The following is an 18,417-nucleotide window of genomic DNA, read 5'->3' as shown; positions in this document are numbered from 1 at the left end:
AACCGCTGCCTGCAACCCCTGCCTGCAGTTCCCACCAGCAACCCCTGCCCTCTGCCTGCAGCCCCTGCCCGCACCCTCTTCCCGCACCCCTGCCCGCAACCGCTGCCTGCAACCCCTTCCTGCAATTTCCAATCCTGCCCGCTGCCCGCAACCTCTGCCCCCTGCCTGCAGCCTCTGCCTGCAACCCCTGCCTGCAATTCTCACCCACCACTCCTGCCCGCTGCCTGCAGCCCCTGCCCACAATCCCTGCCTGCAATTCCCACCCGCGACCCCTGCCTGCGGCCTGCAGCCCCTGCCTGCAACCCTGCCTGCAATTCCCACCCATGACCCTGCCCACAACCCTGCCTGCAATTCCCACCCATGACCCTGCCCGCAACCCTGCCTGCAATTCCCACTCACCACCCCTGCCTGCTGTCTGCAACCCCTCCCTGCAGCCCTGCCCACTGCCTGCAACCCCTGCCTGCAATTCCCACCCGCAACCCCTCCCTGCAACCCCTCCCTGCAACCCTGCCCACTGCCTGCAACCCCTGCCTGCAACCCCTGCCTGCAATTCCCACCCACAACCCCTGCCCTCTGCCCGCAACCCCTGCCTGCAGCCCCTGCCTGCAATTCCCACCCGGAACCCCTGCCCACTGCCTGCAACCCCTGCCTGGTGCCCGCAACCCCTGCCCACAACCCTGCCTGCAATTCCCACCCACAACCCCTGCCCGCAGCCCCTGCCTGCAGTCCTTTTCGCACCCCCTCCCCACGGCCCCTGCCTGCACCCCTGCCCACAGCCGCAGCTCTCGGGAGGGTTGCGCAGCCCTGGCAGCAGCCCGAGTAGGTCCATGCCCAATCACTGTCCCAGGCAGGCGATGCCAACGCTAATTAGGACTCCCTGGTCTAATTAGGACTCCCTGGCCTAAGCCTTGACTTGGTGCTGATGGTTCCACCCCTGAGCCGGATGCGGGTGGGCAGAGGAGTGCAGTGTCAGCACAGCACACGCCTGTGTGCCCATTGCCTCCTGTGCATGGTGCAGGCAAACACCGGTGCACGGGGTGCTCTGCGGCAGAAAACCATGAGACACTGATGTAACATTTGCTTTTCAATCCTTCCGTGCCCTTTTGGCCTTCCTGGGGATTGAGAAACCCTCTCCTGTGACGTTGTGCTGCTCGTAGAAGCGAGAGGCAACCCCGGAGTATGAGTTTGGTTTCTGTAGAGACGAGCCTTGTGATAAATAGAGCCAGGCTCTGGGGGTTGGTGATGGGGGTGGATGCTGTGAGATAAACCAGTTGCCAGGAATTGCCATCCCAGCGCTCATCTCTGCCACAGCCATTACTGAAGCGCCCAAACCCTCAGTTCTGCAGCTGATCCTTGCTCTCGGCTCAGCTTGGGGGGAACACACAGTCCCAACATCTACCTGCTCGAGGACCAGACCCAGCCCCGTCTCCTCATAGAGCTCTGTTGGTTGTAAAGATGTTAACTGCTATTTCAGGTTCTAGAGATGGTAACTGCTATTTCAGGTCCTAGAGATGGTAACTGCTATTTCAGGTCCTAGAGATGGTAATTGCCATTTTGGGTTATAGAGATGGTAACTGCTATTTCAGGTTCTAGAGATGGTAACTGCTATTTCAGGTTCTAGAGATGGTAACTGCTATTTCAGGTTCTAGAGATGGTAACTGCCATTTCAGCCCACTCTTCAACGTGCTTTTAACTTGAGGTTTACATAACCCTCTGCCAAATCCTTCCCACACGCAGGAACTTCAGCTCCGGAAGAGGAAATCTCTAAAGGAATATGTTACCTCGATAGGTTCAGCGCTGGAACACCAGGGAAGAAACCCACCTCCCTCCTTCCTCCTGGGTTCTGCCTTGCTGGAATGCCACGCACGTACTTCCAGCTCTCCCTGTGATAAAGGTATCGCTCTTACAACGTCTCCCCAGCAGGAAACCTTTGTCCCAGTCCACAGAGCACTGGTGATGCAGCAGCTGAGCACAGGGTTTGAAATCTCTCCTAGCTGACTGCATTGCAGGTACCACACTCCTCCTCCTGCAGCTGAACCTACCTCCTTTCCCTGGCAGCTGACAGGGGAGGGAAAGGAATATCGGAGCAAAGAGGATGCAATAAGCAATGCAGGTTTGTTCCTGATGCGATTCTTGCTCCTGAAACACACACAGGAAGGGAAGTTGCAGCCAGCTCCATGGATTCCAGGCTGGCTGAAGCTGGCTGCAGGCAATGACTTGCTGCAGCACTTCTGCACATCCTCTACAAAGCTGCAGGACTCTCCTGGATTTTGCTTTCCCTGCTGAAATAGGACTTACACCACCTCTTGCGACAACACATTCCAGACTTTGGCTGATCCTGCCCAAAGGGAATCCAAAACCTTGATTTCAACAGCTATGCCAACCAAATAAAAACCCACATGTGGTAACGGGGAGGGGGAAAGAGCTCTTTGGTAATTCCCCAGAGCACGAATGCTCCATCCCTACCACACAAAACAAACCCAAAGCACAGATTAATTCCTGCTGACGCTGCTGACAGAGAAAGAACAGTGGCATTCCCTGGGGCTGGACCACTGCATTCCATGTGCTCTGCTCACCAGTACAGTGATTTGCATCTCCAGTATAGCCACCAACCCTCAGAAGTCCTATTCCAAGCGTGGGCAGCTCTCTGCCTGACGAGAGGATGGAATCAAACAGCACTTACACATCCCAGGACACTCTTCCTTGGCTCACCTCATCCCTGCAGGCTGACAACCACATGTGATCACAGACGCATCCAACGAGCTGCAAAGGTCAGTCCCGTGCACACAGCCCTGTCTGGGAATGACGTGGGATCTACCAGGGTGCCTTGAGGACACATTGGCCGTCAGCCTGCAGGGCACACAATCAGGATGCTCCCAGCCTCAGGCACGCCAAGACCCCTTCAAACCCCTTCCAAAACACAGCCACCAGCCCTAGAGCCATGGGTGATGGCTCCGGGAGCATCTGTGGTGCTTGGGAGGCAGCGGGGACCCCAAACCAGGCACTCTCAGAGGTAACCTGGCCACAGAGACAGCCTGGCTGGTGCTTGGTCTGAGTTACACAACCTTCCCACAGGTTCTTCGTAAAGGAAAGAGACTTTGGAGACATCTTAATTACAAAATAACATTCAAAAGTTGTCAGGGTTTATTATCTCGTCACACAGAGCAATGATTCACTTCACGTGTGGCGTCACCAGAAGGGGAACAGGAGGCTGAGCTGTCCCCTTCCCCTCTGCGCTGTACGGTGCCACAAGTGGGATACTTGCAGTAGGTGGGAGGACGGTACCATTAAAAAGTGACCTGGAAAACATTTCCAAGCATCCCACCGCTTCCGGATGCCCTTCTCCAACACCATTCCTCTGCTCACACCTTCCCAGTGGCAGAACTGTCCCCGGGGGACACCACGGACTGGCTCATCACGACAGAGGAGGCACAGCACGACGTGACATCTACTTGCAGCGATGAGCTGCCAGCCTGGTCCCTTTCTGCAGCACTTCAGCGCTGCTGCTTGAGTGCACTAAAGGCAAACGAAACCCCACGACGACACACAAGGTGAGGAAGCTGAAGCTGAAGGTACACACAGTGACTGACAAGCCTCGGGTTGTGGCTGCACGTTGCAGTGTGGTTGGTACCACATCTCACAAGCGTTTTGGCTCTCTGAGGAAGGGCTGTGGCTGCAGGAGGTACCTACAGTTGGGGAACTCTGTACAGTGATGTTCTTGCTGCTGATGAAGAGGATGCAGAGCCCTCTGGGTCTCCCCGTGGAGACCTTTACACCGTAAGGACCTCGGTGGTTCTGCTTTTCCAACTCAATCTGTGGCTCCAAACCTCTTTGTCTTTGTCCATTGCCAAGTTATCAGCTGGGGCTGAGCTTCTGGGGTTGAGTTTTGGTGGTTCTGTTTCGTTTTGAGCTCGGGGCTTATTGCTATTCCATTGTCAATAGTGCGTAGCAGAAAGAGCTGAGATTTAACAGAACTAGAACTCTTTGGAACCTCAACAACAGGCTGTGTGTTGTGGCTGATGTGCTTTCACAATCCCTTTCTTTCCAGTTTTTCCAGTATGGCCTGAATTCTGTGGACGGACTCTTTCCTGGCCTGTCGAACACTGTCCTGGCCACCAGTCTCCACGGAATCCAGTTCCAGCAGCAGCTTGGTCAACATCTCCTCCAGAAGCCGGTAGGATTTATCCGTCTTTTTCCCTACAAATTCATCCACCTCGTCCTCCAGCTGCTCGGCTTCCCCCATAACGTGCAGGATCCTCTGAATCTCTGGCTGGATGGCTGCAGAATTCATTGCAGGTTGGTGCTCACCAGGTTTAAAGCCAACCTCCCTGTTCCCAACCAAAGGCTTCCGAGGCGCGCTGTCGTAGAGCTGGGGCTGTGCACTGTACTGCACCTTGGGGTGCGGGGGGGCTGGTTTGTGGTCATTCACTGTCCCACAGTGCTGGTGATTGCCGTCAGGGTAGTAGTTGTGATGGTTTGTACCGTGCTCAGGTTTGTCGTAAGCAACGTCCTAAGTCAGGAGGAGAAAAACCCTTTTTAAGTGCATTTGCCTAAAAGCCAAGGGTTTATCTCTTATCTGGCAGGACTGAGGGGACACTTGCTTTGAGCTGTGCATGCCTGGCAGGACAGGGCAGTGATCTGCGCAGCATCTTCTAGACTGTCACACACCGTGATGCTGTAACACACTATGACTCAAGCCCTGCCAAGAGGTCCCAGAGAGGGACATGGGACCCACACCACACTAAAGAGCAGATCCCAGCAAGAGGAACGTGGCTGGAAACAGCGTGAGCTGCTGAACACTCATGAAGAGGGGAGATGCCAAACAGGTTTCAGCAGGGTCCTGTTTGGGTAACCCAGAGAAGACACTTCTCTGCGGGTAGCTGTTCCCAAGTGATAGCAGCTCCCACCCCCAAATCCCTGCTCAGGGCTGCTGCAGAGTCATTTACCTCCCGATCAAACCCAGAGATGAACAGATCACACCAAATGCATCATTTCCTCCTGGTTTTGGCTTAAAACATTCCTCAGTAAGGGACGAGTGTGCCCAAAACAAGCGCTTGCAGAGGAATACCAGAGGCTGCACTGGCCCTCAGGGAGTCCCATGCTCTATGCTGGAGGATTTCTGACTGTTCACTGCTTGAGAGAGGTGTTGGACAAGCGAGACAAGGTCTGACCCATTTCCCTGCACTGGGATGCTTGATGTCTCCAGTGCCTTTCTGGAGCTACAGCCCTGGCTTTTGGTCTCGTGTATGCAAAGAGGTGGTTTTGCTGCAGTACTCTGGCTACCCACTGCTTTGTTTCTACCTAAACTAACTGTGCTCGGAGAAAGGGGCATTCCCAGGAGACAGAGGCAGGTTTTGAGGAGCTTTGAGCGCAGCCAGGACCCAGCACGACCATGTGCTGCAGCAGCATCAACACTACCTTTGAGTCCCACGTGGTGGGGTGGGAAGTTGCTCCACTGCTGGTCCAGGATGAGTGTGAATCGGCCACGAACGGGTGCCCATGCACTGAAGTGGAGGTCCACGGGTAACGTGCCTGCACCCCATAGACAGTGTGAGGAGCCCACGTGTCCTCCGGGGCTCTGGGCTGCGGCGGAGGGGTGACCCCTGGGCTGCTGTCTCCATAGGGATACTGCGGGATGGGCATTCCCGGCGTCTGCAAGAAGAGGGGAGGAACAGGAGTTACCCCTGGGGTCACTGCAAGCATTGCTCCCTCCAGACAGCCCCACCAACAGCCGCAGCATCAGGCTTGCTGCCTGGTTCCTGCTTTCCTTGCCCTCAACCTTGGACTCTCTGGAGAACAAGGTGACCACTGGGTTTTGTAAGACTAAAACCAGGCAGGGCAAAGCATCCGAGGCACAAGAGCCAGGAGGACCTGCAGCTTCCCCTCTGCTGCAGCCCTGGAAAACAGCTTCTTTATAGAATCATAGAATAGGGTTGGAAAGGACCTTAAGATCATCCAGTTCCAAGCCCCTGCCAAGGGCAGGGACACCTCACACTAGAGCAGGTTGCCCAAGGCTCCGTCCAACCTGGCCTTGAACACTGCCAGGGATGGAGCATTCACCACTTTGGGCACCCTGTGCCAGCGCCTCAGCACCCTCACAGGGAAGAGCTTCTTCCTTATATCCAACCTGAACCTCCCCTGTTTCAGTTTAAACCCATCCCCCCTTGTCCTATCACTCCAGTCCCTTATGAAGGTCCCTCTCCAGCATCCTTGTAGCCTCCTTCAGACACTGGAAGCTGCTCTGAGGTCTCCACGCAGCTTCTCTTCTCCAGGCTGAGCATCCCCAATGTTCTCAGCCTGTCTCCATACAGGAGGTGCTCCAGCCCCTGATCATCCCATTGGGCTCCTCTGGACTTGCTCCAATGTCATTACGTTGAGGACAGTGCACACAGAGCTGCAAGTGGGGTCTCGGAGCAGAGGGGCAGGATCCCCTCCATGACCTCCTGCTCCCGCTCAAGCACAGGAGCTGCAGCAACACCCAGTGATGAGAATTGGGGCGCTTACCTGTGGCAGGGAGTAGCTGGGAACCTGCTGCCTCCGTAGAGAGGAGCCCTCGGTGGGACCATCCGTGTAGCTCCAGGAGGGAGCTGGTGATGGGCACCGGTACACGCCGGTGGGCTCGGTGGGGTAGGGGGCCCGCGGGGGCCCGGAGCAGTAGTACTCCCATGTCTGCGGCAGCCCCGTGTAATGCGGGACAGCCGCAGGAGGGTACGGGGGGCTGTAGGCTCCGTTGGTATAGGGAGAATCCATCGCCTGGGGAGGAGGGAAGAGCAGAGGAGAGGTGATGGGCTGTGGACACGGGGCAGAGGGGCCCTTCCTGCAGCGTTTAACTTTGTCCCCAAGCTGGTTTTCATGCTCTAACGTTGGCCACCGTCAATAAACACCCATTTGCCTCATGCTTTGGTCACAGCACCAGGAGACAGGAGTGTTGGGGACATTGCAGCAGGTAGATGTGCCCGGAGGGCAGGAAGAGAAGGGGTAGGCTACGCTTAATCGCTCAGCTAAGCCTTGCTCAGAAATGCACCTCCAGTTCCTCACAGCAAACAGCTCTGAGGAGCTTCAACCACGTCACTGGTGGATGAAACCTGCTCCAGGAAAGTTTGTTTCCCCTTTCAGTCTGCAAAGAGAAATGAGGCAAGAGGACGAGATCCACCAGTTCTGGGGCCTGAGGGCGTTCACATCCCCTGAGCTGCAGGAGCACGAGAACTTAGAACCATGGAATGGTTTGGGTTGGAGGGAGCTTAAAGCTCATCCAGCTCCAACCCCCTGCCATGGGCAGGGACACCTTCCACTAGAGCAGGTTGCTCCAAGCCCTGTCTAAATCTCAGTCTCCCTTCTATCAGGTTAAAGCCATTCCTCTTGTCCTGTCCCTCCAGGCCCGTGTCAAAGGGTGGAACTCTCGGTGCCTCCCCATAGCTTTGGGCACAGCAGTTTTTCCCCATGAGCTGTTTGATGGAGGAGAGATCGTATCATCCCCGTGCCGCGCGTAGGATCAAACCTACTCATCCCATGGGATTAGAACAAACCCCGCTTGTGTCCGGACAGCAGGAGCAAGACGAGCAAAGCCTTTCTCTTCACACAGTGTGCAACAGCCCGTAAAAACCGCTATTGCTGCAATAAACCCAGCGAACGACGGGCCTCCAAAGAGCACGGTGGCAGGACCGGAGCACAACGGGAATGGGGATGCTTTATCCCTGCTGTGCCATGAGCCGCAGCTCCATCCCACCGAGCCTCGGGTGTGGGAGCGCACCGCAGAGACCCGCGGGAAGAGCCGGTGCTGCCGGTCCCGGGCCGGTTGGATGCGCGGCTCTCACCGCTCATTACGGCTCCGACCACCCGCATCTCCCCCGTGCGCTCCCCGCGATGTCACCTTGGACGGGAGCGGGGACAAAGCTCCGCGGCGCCCGTTTAAACGCGTTTATCCCCGCTACCCTCCCGAGCCCCGCGGGACGGGGCGTTCTTAACGCAAACCGTTTGGGAACTAGCCTACGAGAGAGAAACCAACGCACCGGGCTCCGCCGCCGCCCGTTACCGGCGCGCCGGGACCTGCCCTGCCCCGCGGGATCCCTCCCGGCCAAGGCCCCAGCGCCCCGCGGCTGCCCCGGGGCACGGAGCCCGCGGCTGCCCCGCCGGGAGGGGCGGGATCGCGGCCGCCGCCTCCCTCCCCACCGCCGGTCCGGTCCCCGCAGCCCCGCCGTTACCTGCGCGGCCGGCGGCGGGCGGGAGGACCCGGGGGGCCACGTCGGGCCCGGCTCAGCGGCGCGATCGCAGCGCTCCATGGCCGCCGTGCCACCGCCCCGCCTAACAGCCAATCAGCGGCCGGGTCCATGGCCGCCGTGCCACCGCCCCGCCTAACAGCCAATCAGCGGCCGGGTCCCCGGTGGTGTTGACCAATCAGGGGCAGCTCTGCGTGCACCGCTGGCGAGGCTTAAAGGGGCAGCGCCGTACCGGGCTCCTCCCGGCTGCGGGGCGGGTTCCGGGGCGGCAGCGGCGGCACCGGCGCATGGCGGCGCTTCCGCTGGGGGCGGCGGCACCATGAACTACATGCCCGGCACGGCCAGCCTCATCCAGGACATCGACAGTGAGTGCACCGCGCACGGGCTTCCCCCACCCCGGGCCCCGACGGCACCATCCTCCGTGGGGCGCCGGGTCCCCTCCGCTGCCGTCGGTGCTGCACCGCGGACCCCCCGTTCTCTATGGGTGCTGTCCCCCTCGTCGTGGGGCTGCTGGACCCTCCTCTTCCCATAGGGAAGCCGCCCCCCGTGGGCCCCGCTCCGGTGTGGGGCTGCTGCGGGATGCTCCTCGCTCCCATCGCGGTGCTGGGGCACGTTGTTGGACATCGCTGGGTCCCCCGCGCTGTGTGTTGGGGGGTCGGGGGTGTTCATCCCCACGCGTGGTCCTTGTCTGATATCCCCCCCCCCCCGTTTCCTCTTCGTGTCCCGCAGAGAAGCACCTGGTCCTGCTGCGGGACGGGCGGACGCTCATCGGGTACCTGCGCAGCATCGACCAGTTCGGTACGTGCGCACCCGGGGGGGATGTGGGGGGCATAGGATGTGCTCCGGTGCCAGCCGTGTGCTGGGGCTGGCAGGGAGGAAGAGGAGGAGGAGGAAGAGGAGAGCCCCCGTGGTGCCCGTTTGTATGAGCTGGGTGATGCTCCCGCGCTCACTGCAGCAGCTTCCTTCCCAAACAGCGGCTTAACAATAAAGAGGGAGCTTGGATTTAAGGGGAGTTCCTCATTTCGGGGTCCCCGCTTAGTGCGGTGGCTGTGATAACTCCTCTATGTGCTGGTTCTGAGCAGGAACGTGCTTTTCCTTGGCTTAAAACCACATGAGTTTTAAAAGAAATCAGTTTAGTGGTGAGTGGAGTGATGTGATTGCAGGTTTAGATGTGTTTGTGCTGTGGGTTAAACACCCACCTGTGTTTAATCCCCCTGGACCTGGTGCTTTTCCCCTCCTCCCAATTGCATCCAGCACTGATGCTCCAGCATCCCTTTTTGGGCACAAATAGCTTGGGACACACGTGGGTCCTTGTCTGGACCATGGACCCATAATGCTCAAGCCCTGTGGTCTGTCCTGCCTGCATGGAGGTCCGTGCTGCATCCATGGGAGATGGTTGGTGCCTTCAATGATAGGACTCAGGGGACCTGCCACCACCGCTGCCTGGGGCAAGATGCTCTTTACAGCTACAAAACACGTTGAAATCTGGGTTCTTCTCCCTCTGCAGCAAACCTGGTGTTGCACCAAACCGTGGAGCGCATCCACGTGGGCAAGAAGTATGGGGACATCCCTCGAGGCATCTTTGTTGTGAGAGGAGAGAACGTTGTTCTGCTGGGGGAAATAGTAAGTAAGGGGCTCTGCTCCCTGCCTGCTCCCCACAGCAGCCTGGGGCCAAGCTGGGGGGGTTTGTGGTGACATGAGTGTGGTGTCTGTCTGTGGTCACTGTCCTGTTGTGGGGGCTGATGTTTGAGCCCCATCCTGAGGCTGGTTCAGGCTGAACCGCCATGAGGATGCTGCTGTGTTTGGGCTCAGCTCTCCCATGGACACTGTGCTGGGGGTCCCTGGCTGTGTCCCCCCACATCGGGGTGACTCCAGCACTGCTGTTTGCATCGCCTTCACCTTCTGATGGGCACAAACTGTGTGTCTTGCACTTGCAAACCTATGACCATGATCCAGGGTGAACCCAAGCGCTTACAGCACCAGGTCCCTGGGCTGCCTGTGAGCCAGCTCCTGCTCACCCGAGGAGCCATCCTGCCCCATTAACTTCGGGAAGAGCAACGGAGTGTGCTGTCCATGGCACCGCTCTCCCCAAGATGCTCTTGTCATGGGCAGCATCAGCCCAGCCCCGAGAGCCTGGAGCATCCCATGGGCAGAGCTGCCCATCCCGGGGTGCTGAACGGGCTGTTTCTTTGGCAGGACCTGGAGAAGGAGAGCGACACTCCTCTGCAGCAGGTCTCCATCGAGGAGATCCTGGAGGAGCAGCGCGTGGAGCAGCAGGCAAAGCAGGAATCAGAGAAGCTGAAGGTGCAGGCGCTGAAGGAGCGGGGCCTCTGCGTCCCGCGGGCAGACACCCTGGATGAGTACTAACCCCTCACAGCGAGGGGAGCCCCGGGAGCTGCAGCGCTCTTGGTGTTTCCATGTTGGGTTTGCTGTGGCACAGAGAACTGTACAGAGAAGGAAATGATGCTTTTGGCTCCCCTCCTTGCAGAGAAGGAGGAGGAGAAGGGAATGCAGCCGCCTGCCCCGTGCACTGGGGAGCACAAGTGTTTGTGTTCAGGAGGAAAATCACTCGGGTCCTTTTTTTGGGGTTGGTTTTGCTATATTTTTTTTTCCTCCTCACATGACTCTGGGTGAGAGTTTTTCCCTTGACCTGTAAATAAATCCTCAATCTCCACAGAAATGGGTCTGCTTGTGTTCCCCCCCCCACCCTCATCCCAGCTCTGTGGCTGCACAGTGGGGCTGCGGGACCCTCAGCCCTGCCGTGGGGTGGGCTCTCGCTTCAGGATGTGGCCAGATCCCTCCCTCTGGAGCAGGGTGTGGGATGTGGGTGCCCCAAGGAGGGCAGTGGCTCCCCCCACAGCTGAGCCCACTAATTACCTAATTACTGCTAATGAAGAGCTGCTGCCCCTGGGGCACCTGCAGCATCTCCTCCCCTCAGTGCTTTGGAGGGGCAGCAGCAGGTAGGAGAGTCCTTTGTGTTGAGCTTGTCCCCATCCCGTTTGGAGCCAGCAGGAATGGTTGGATTGGGATTGGTTTGGGGCAGGAAAGAGCAAATCTAGGTGGTGAGTGGAGGGTTCTCCCTGTGCAGCCCCAATCAGCTCATTCCCTGTGCTGGAGAGTCCCCATGAGGGGGTTTTCCTCTTCCCAAGCACCTTGGTTTTGGCAGGATGAGCCCAGCTCACACTGAGTAAATGGGTGAAGCCCCATAGCCAGGGCTGGGCTCCCCCCTGCCCCACAGCTCCCTTGTGGTGGTGGGGAAGCCCATCTTCCCCATGGGCTTTGCCTGGGTGGGACATGGTGAGTTCAGGGGGAGAAAAGGCAAAACAAGGAAATGCCATTTGTGCTTCAGCAATGATAGAGTAAAAGGGGGGTTGGAGCTGGTGGGGAACCCAAATCTCCCAGGAGGATGCAGCTGATTTTGGGGTGAGGAGGGTCCTGTCCCTGGGGTGAGGGTGGGATGGGGTTGCCATCCATTGGGGCTGCGGGAGGAGGATGATGGGGAGGAGGAGGAGGATGAAGGCTGCAGCGCCGGTGTCCTCGCCGGGAGAGAGAGGTTTGGCATTAACACCGATGCTTCTTGCTCCTATCCCATGGGATGCACAACCCATATGGGCTGGAGCCTTGTCCGAGCTGGATAAAGGGGTTTTGGCCTCGGGATGAGGTTAATGTCAGTGTATGATGCTACAAGAGATGCTGGAATCTGGGAAGCGGAGCAGGATGAGGGCTGGGTCCTGGCTGCTGCTTCCCTCCATGGCAGCATGGGCAGGATTGGAGCCACCTTCACTAAGGCCTGTACTGGGAGACCCAAGGATTGTGTATATTCCCTTATCCCCCTTTACTTTGAGGTCCCCACCCCAGGGCTCAGCCAGGGAGATGTGTTGGGATGCAGGAGACGAGCGTTAATGCATCGATATCACTACAACAAACAGGTTAAAATCCAAGAGGATCGTTGTGTCCCGGTGCCTACGGAGCCTGTTGGAGAGGCAGGGAGGGAATTGTGTAGGGAACGTGCCCCTGAGCCTGACCACGAAGCCTCTGAGCATCGCTGCGAGGGATGCCCATAGTTGATGGATGGAGGGTCCTTGCCTTGGTATTGCTGAGGTGGGTGGTAAGGCTGGTGGTAACCAGCTGAGGGTGCTGTTAACTGGCTCAGACGGGACATGAAAGGTGTTTGGTTCCATATCCTACGAAGAAAACACAACAAGAACGTTCACAAACCTCCTCGTAAGGACCTGAAATACTTGTTCCATCAGTTAAGGGACATTTAAGACGCTTCCAAACCAACCTGGAAGCGTCAGAGTTGCTCTTTCCTCTGAGGAACCCAGCGCGGAGCCTGTTGATGCTGCAGGGACCTGGTTTAGCTGCGTTTGAGCCCGTTTATCTCATCGCTGTGTGACCTCTGGTTTATCTGTGCTCTGCAAAGGCAGCCTTGGATGGGGTAAAACACATCCCTGCTCCCCCCCGGCCCTGCAGGAGGAATGGGGTCACCCCACAGAGCCCCCCCATTCGCTCTGCAATGGGAGATGTGCTCAGTATAGGGATGCACAAGGGGCAGCGCTGGGGGTGCCCAGGACCCCCTTGGTTCCGGGTCCTGGTGCTTCTCTGCCCTCAGCACCTTTGGATCCCATTCACCCCAGTTCTGTGTCTGTGTGTGGCAGTGGTTGGAGATGGAGCATCCGATGGGTGTTTTGAGGCTGAAAGCTGCAGATGGAGCCATGTGGTGGCTTCGGGGGGGATATGGGGGGTGTTTTGTGGGGCTGTTTCACCTCCTCGAGCATTTTCTCCCTCCTCCTGCCCCACAGACATGGGTTGGAGGGCGCTGCACCCATCCCGCAGTGGGGCTGTGCTGTATCCCCTTGCTGCCACACAGGATGTGGCTCCCTGTGTCACCAGCGGTGGGTCCAGGCAGGTCCAAGCTGTCACAGGGGCCTCATCCTGCCCGATGCAGGTGGGTGATGCTGGATGGGCTCCATCGGCTGGACCATCCTGCACAGGCGCCATCCCAGAGCCTGAGGTAGGTGCTGGGACCCGCATCCCATCCCTGATGCCTGTGGTACCCTGGGTGCTGCTGCTCCCTGGCACCCCAATGTGTGTTGCGCTGTTGTCCCTTCCCTTGCAGGCCCATTGGGTGCACAACAGCAGCGTGGGACCCCTGAGGGGTGTGTGAGGAGGTGCTGAGCTCCCATCAGGAGCTGGTGAGTGTCCTGGGGGTGTCCCAGTTAACCCAGTCCTTGCTATGGGGGTTCTGGGTGGCTTTGGGCACAGCTTCCTCCGGGCATTGGGGCTGTGGGGCCACGCACCATGTTGGGGGTCCCCCTGCTCTCCACAGCCCCATTGGGGTGTATTTGGAACTCCCTGCTCTCCACAGCCCCATTGGGGTATATTTGGAACCCCAGAATCACCCCTATGTGGGGCTGCAGCACTGTGGGATGTCCCTATAAACACTCGGGAAGGGGATGGTGCAGCTCATGTGGCTTCCCCTTGATCCCACCAGCACTTCCATGGAGTTGTGATGGGAACACAAGGTCCTGATGGAGAACAATGGAAAGGAGCTGTCAATGGAAGCAGTGGGATCATTCCCGGATGGCAGGTAGGACCCAAACCATCCCTTAGGGAACAGAGGGGAGCAGGGGGAGGCCATGGGGCTCCGGCGCTGCTGGTGCAGCCGATGGGTGACCTCCCCTTGGCCAGGTTGTGCAATAGCAGGAGGAAGGTCGGGTCCCGCAGGAGGGAGCCGGGGTTGACGTCAAGGGAAGCAGCTGGTGATGGGAGCGGGGCCATAACTCATCCCGGGAATGGCGTTTCATCCTTGACTCTTATCACTGCTCTGCCATTGCCCACCGCTCCCAGCCCCGGGGCAGATAAACCAGCCTCAGGGGGAGGTTCAGAGCTGCCCCTCGCTCCCAGCCCCATAACCTGCCTCATGTTCAGCTGTATATGGGCTGACAAAGGGGCTGTGTTGGTGTGGGGCTGTGTGGGGTGCAGGGGAGAGCTGCGTGTCCTCCAGCACACTCGTGTCCATGCAATGTGCATGAAGCATCCCAGTGTTCCTGCATCCCGGGTACCACTGATCCCAGTGGTGCTGGATGTCCTGTTCTGTTGGGTTTGGGGCTATGTGTTGGGGGTCTAACGTGCTGCCACAGCAGTGGGGTCTGCTCCCCAAGGAGGGGACAGGGAATCCTGGTCTGTTGTTAGCTGAGGATGGCTCTGGTTATTCCGGCCTGGCTGCGCTGTGAGATGATATTGTCCATCATTATCCGTTGTTATCATATTATCCATTGTTATCTGTTCTTAGCCGTTGTTACCTGTCAGGATCAATTGTTATCCATTGTTATCCACGGCTGATGATCCATGCAGCGCAGCCACGCACGGACCACAGGCCCACGTGCAGCAGGATGTCCCCCCCGGCACAGGCATCACCCTGTGCCTCCCTCTGCCCTCTCCTTGCTGCAGGAGCCGGACCCCAGGATCCGGATGGGCTCCGTTGTGCCATCACACGCATGAACACGCATCCACCCATGTGCAGCGAGGCAGATGCGCAAGGAGCCGGCTCTGGCCTTGGCCCCGCGGGTCCTGCCGTAAGTGATGGCTCTTATCTCCCTGCTGACAAGCCAACATCCTTCAGCGGCCGTACTTAAGGCCGAGCACCCGCAGGGCTGGGACAGAGCAGCTCCTACCACCGAGAGGGAGACAAGAGACCCCGACACAGGCAACGGCTCCATCCGCACGGGGAGATGCTGCCGGCGACGTTCAAGCTCTGCGCTGCCATCTCCTACCAGCACTTGCGCAACATGACGGGTGAGGGTCCCAATGGAGGGCAGGGGGAGGCTGGAGGCCACGGGGATGGTCTCCCCATCCCACCCTGGGTTTGTGTTTTACTGTCTCTAACACGTCTTTTTGCTGTTCTGGGGTCCAAGGGGGATGCTGATGATGATGCTGAATGTGGAGGGTAGCGACGGGCAACTGGGTGCAAGGATTTTGTGTTCTTTTAAACCGTTTTTACACCATCCCTGGGTACCCGTGGGATTCCCCCTCAATGTTTTCATGCTGGAATCTGCTCCCCATGGAGCAGAGCCTGGGTTTGCTCAGGACACCTCCTGTCCCAGAGCCTCTCCCTGTGCCTGTGGGGCCAAGGCAGAATCAGAGTTCAATGTCCTGTGTTTGAACTGGGGGGAAAGCCCCGCAGTGAGCGCCCCCCGGTGCTGTGGGTGACACTGCTCTGCTCCCAGGTCTCAGAAGACAAGCTGCTGTCACCATCGGCCAGGAGCTGAGCAAGCTCATCTGCCGCAGCCCCGGCCCCGGCCCCTGGATCAGCCACGTTCGCAGGAGGAGCTCCTTGCTCAGTAAGTGACCTGCAGCGGGGTCTGTCCCTTTCCAGCCCCCTTTCTTTCGTATCCCCCTTCTTTCGTATCCCCCTTCTTTCGTATCCCCCTTCTTTCGTATCCCCCTTCTTTCGTATCCCCCTTCTTTCGTATCCCCCTTCTTTCCTATCCCCCTTCTTTCCTATCCCCCTTCTTTCCTATCCCCCTTCTTTCCTATCCCCCTTCTTTCCTATCCCCCTTCTTTCCTATCCCCCTTCTTTCCTATCCCCCTTCTTTCCTATCCCCCTTCTTTCCTATCCCCCTTCTTTCCTATCCCCCTTCTTTCCTATCCCATCCCCCTTTCCTGGCAGGTGGTGACTGTCACCATTAGGGCTCCAGGGAGCTGTTGGGGAAAACCTGCTCGTGGACAGCCTGTGCTTGTGAAGTGCAGGGATTGAGCTGACATCTCCAGGTCTGGAGCAGCGGATTTGATGTAGATGAAGCTTATCTAGTGGTGTTAGTATGTGAGTGCTCTTACACTGCTGTTGTCTGTCTCGGTGCAGGCTCAAGGTTGGAGGAGAAGCCCTTCAGCGAGATGGAAATGTCTTACATCAAACAAGGTGAAGAAGCGCTCCAGAAATCCCTGAGCATCCTCGGGGACCAGGATGGCTGGAAGATGGAGACGGAGGTGGTAGGTGCCGTGCCCTGCTGCGGGCTGACCCGCTCCTGCTGTCGATGTGTGTGATGGGAATCCCGCCTTCCCTTCTCCAGGAGAATGGAGACAAAGTGCTGAGCAAGGTGCTCCCGGACGTGGGGAAGGTGTTCCGGCTGGAGGTGGTGGTGGATCAGCCCCTGGATGCGGTGTACAGTGAGCTGGTGGACAACATGGAGCAGATGGGAGACTGGAACCCCAACGTCAAAGAAGTCAAGGTGGGAATGTTGCCCGAGGCAGGGATTCACACACAATGTGCTGCTCTGAGTGGTGTTGGAAAGGCCAAAGTGTCCCTTTGCCCATCGCAAAGGATTTCTCCAGCCTTTCTTTGGGAATGGGGAGGGCGGAATTCATCCTGTCCACTTCCTACTTGTGGGCATGGAGCTTGTCCTGCTGCAATCACATCGCTGCAGCAGAAGTGAGCCTGTATCAGCCTGTCTGCTACTTACTCTGCATGAAATGCACTTGGGCTTCACTGCAGGGAAGCAGGACAGGGCTGGTGGTAGAGGAGAAACAGCAGCAGAGAGCCCCGAGGCGCAGGGAGCAGCACTTTGCTGCCCCAAACAGCTCTTTGCTATTGGAATAAGAGAAGCATTAAGAGAAACCCCTTCCCTTTGCAGTGCTTCGAGCACTGCAGAGTTAACCCTTGAATCCTGAACTTCCCAGATCCTGCAGAAGATCGGCAAGGACACGGTGATCACCCACGAGAAGGCGGCTGCTCCCCCCGGGAACATCGTTGGACCCCGGGACTTTGTGAGCGTGCGGTGCTCCAAGAGACGCGGCTCCACTTGTGTCCTGGCTGGAATGGCCACGCAGTACGGAGCCGTGCCGGAGCAGGAGGGCTTCGTAAGGTAACTCCGGTTTATGGTCACTTACAAAGGTGTGTAAGGAAAGTCAGAGCCACACGTGAGCTTTTAGTAGGGGCTCGGAGCAATTGGGTTTGTCTTGATAGTGGGAGCTGCTGAGGACATCCCAATTCACAGCATCATTCCGGTGGGAAGGGACCTCGGGAGATCATCCAGTCCAACCCAGAGCACGTTACACAGGAATTTGGAATTGGAATGTCTCTCTAGAGACATTCACCATGTTGAGGTTGAAACCATTTGTGGTTTAGTTTTATGGCCACTGCCCCTCATCCTGGTGCTGGGACCACTGAAAAGAGGCTGGCATCATCCTCCTGGCACCCACATCCTCCTGGCACCCACATCTCCCCAGGGATGCTTTCTGCCACTGCAAGGACACCAGGCAGAAGGACACCAAGGGGGACACTAGATGTGTGTCCCTGTGCACTGGGAGCATCAGTGAGGCTGAGGGGGGTCCCCAAGGGCTGCCCCTGCTCGGGGTGACAGAAGCCCCCAGCAGCAATTTGGGCTGTACCTCCCCTCTCCCCTGCACACAGTCTTATTCACACCATGCGGTGGCATAGCTGTAACCTTTGAGGCTGCAAGTTGGTCCCTAAGGTGCACCCTTGTCCATTGCAGAGCAGAGAATGGCCCCACGTGCATGCTGCTGCGCCCGCTGGCCGGCCAGCCCTCACAAACCAAGCTCACTTGGCTCCTCAGCATCGACCTCAAGGTGAGTTTTGCTTCGGAGCAGCAGCAGGAGCTGGGGTTTGGGGCAGGTTCCACTCACGGGCTTCTTGTTTGCTCCTCTCCAGGGTTGGCTGCCCAAGACCATCATCAACCAGGTCCTGGCTCAGACCCAGGTCGACTTCGCCAACCACCTCCGGCAGCGCCTGGCGCGGACGGTGGCTGCGCGGTGCTGACCATGTGGCCTCAGGCTTCGGCCGGGGGGGAAGGAGGGAAGCTTGTAGTGGCCAGACCATGTAATCAGAGCCTGTGCTCATTAACCGAGGCCTTTAATAGTAGACACTACTAATTAATAGGTAGTTGCAGTAAAGAAATGAATAAAAGCTTTATTTATTGAAACTAATGAGTTCGGAGGGGCCTGAGCGTAAACTTTTGCTAACTTTTAAGTTCTGCATTTGCTCCACTGGCCCCATCAACCTAATTAATGAATATTAATAAACAAATAAAGCCCTAATGAGGGGTATTTACTATTAAAGGCCTTGGTTACTTAGTTATTAGGGAGGTCCCAGTCACCTGAGTGGGAAGGTAGAAGGACCAGCACATGGACTTGCTTCCAACCCTCAACTTATCCTCCCCTCCTTCCCCAAAACCCCAGCCCT

General features: G+C 57.7%; 3 protein-coding genes and 1 long non-coding RNA gene across 4 annotated transcripts; 3 read left to right on the top strand and 1 right to left on the bottom strand.

Moving 5' to 3' along the window:
• Positions 1-3,109: 3,109 nt before the first annotated feature.
• Positions 3,110-8,311, bottom strand: BAG4 (BAG cochaperone 4). Its single transcript, XM_030509965.1, has 4 exons — positions 8,202-8,311; positions 6,505-6,753; positions 5,419-5,652; positions 3,110-4,510 (listed from the first exon to the last, which is right to left on the bottom strand). The coding sequence occupies exons 1-4, from the start codon at positions 8,277-8,279 to the stop codon at positions 4,028-4,030; spliced, it is 1,044 nt and encodes a 347-aa protein (XP_030365825.1). The 5' UTR covers positions 8,280-8,311; the 3' UTR covers positions 3,110-4,027.
• LOC115618432 lies at positions 3,465-5,584 on the top strand. Its single transcript, XR_003994801.1, has 3 exons — positions 3,465-3,551; positions 4,049-4,296; positions 4,584-5,584. It is a non-coding gene; the product is annotated as an uncharacterized LOC115618432 (long non-coding RNA).
• Positions 8,312-8,443: 132 nt separating the features above from the next.
• On the top strand, positions 8,444-10,892 carry LSM1 (LSM1 homolog, mRNA degradation associated). Its single transcript, XM_030509987.2, has 4 exons — positions 8,444-8,581; positions 8,946-9,014; positions 9,724-9,839; positions 10,413-10,892. The coding sequence occupies exons 1-4, from the start codon at positions 8,536-8,538 to the stop codon at positions 10,581-10,583; spliced, it is 402 nt and encodes a 133-aa protein (XP_030365847.1). The 5' UTR covers positions 8,444-8,535; the 3' UTR covers positions 10,584-10,892.
• Positions 10,893-14,950: 4,058 nt separating this feature from the next.
• Positions 14,951-18,077, top strand: STAR (steroidogenic acute regulatory protein). The gene is made up of 7 exons (XM_030509975.1): positions 14,951-15,014; positions 15,446-15,559; positions 16,081-16,208; positions 16,289-16,447; positions 16,896-17,080; positions 17,711-17,804; positions 17,887-18,077. The coding sequence occupies exons 1-7, from the start codon at positions 14,951-14,953 to the stop codon at positions 17,992-17,994; spliced, it is 852 nt and encodes a 283-aa protein (XP_030365835.1). The 3' UTR covers positions 17,995-18,077.
• The last annotated feature ends 340 nt before the right edge of the window (positions 18,078-18,417 follow it).

This window comes from Strigops habroptila, chromosome 21 (genome assembly GCF_004027225.2).
Source record: "Strigops habroptila isolate Jane chromosome 21, bStrHab1.2.pri, whole genome shotgun sequence".
In the NCBI taxonomy this organism is placed as follows: Eukaryota; Metazoa; Chordata; class Aves; order Psittaciformes; family Psittacidae; genus Strigops; species Strigops habroptila.
Note: the sequence above shows the minus strand (reverse complement) of the source record. Positions and strands in the feature narration are given on the sequence as shown.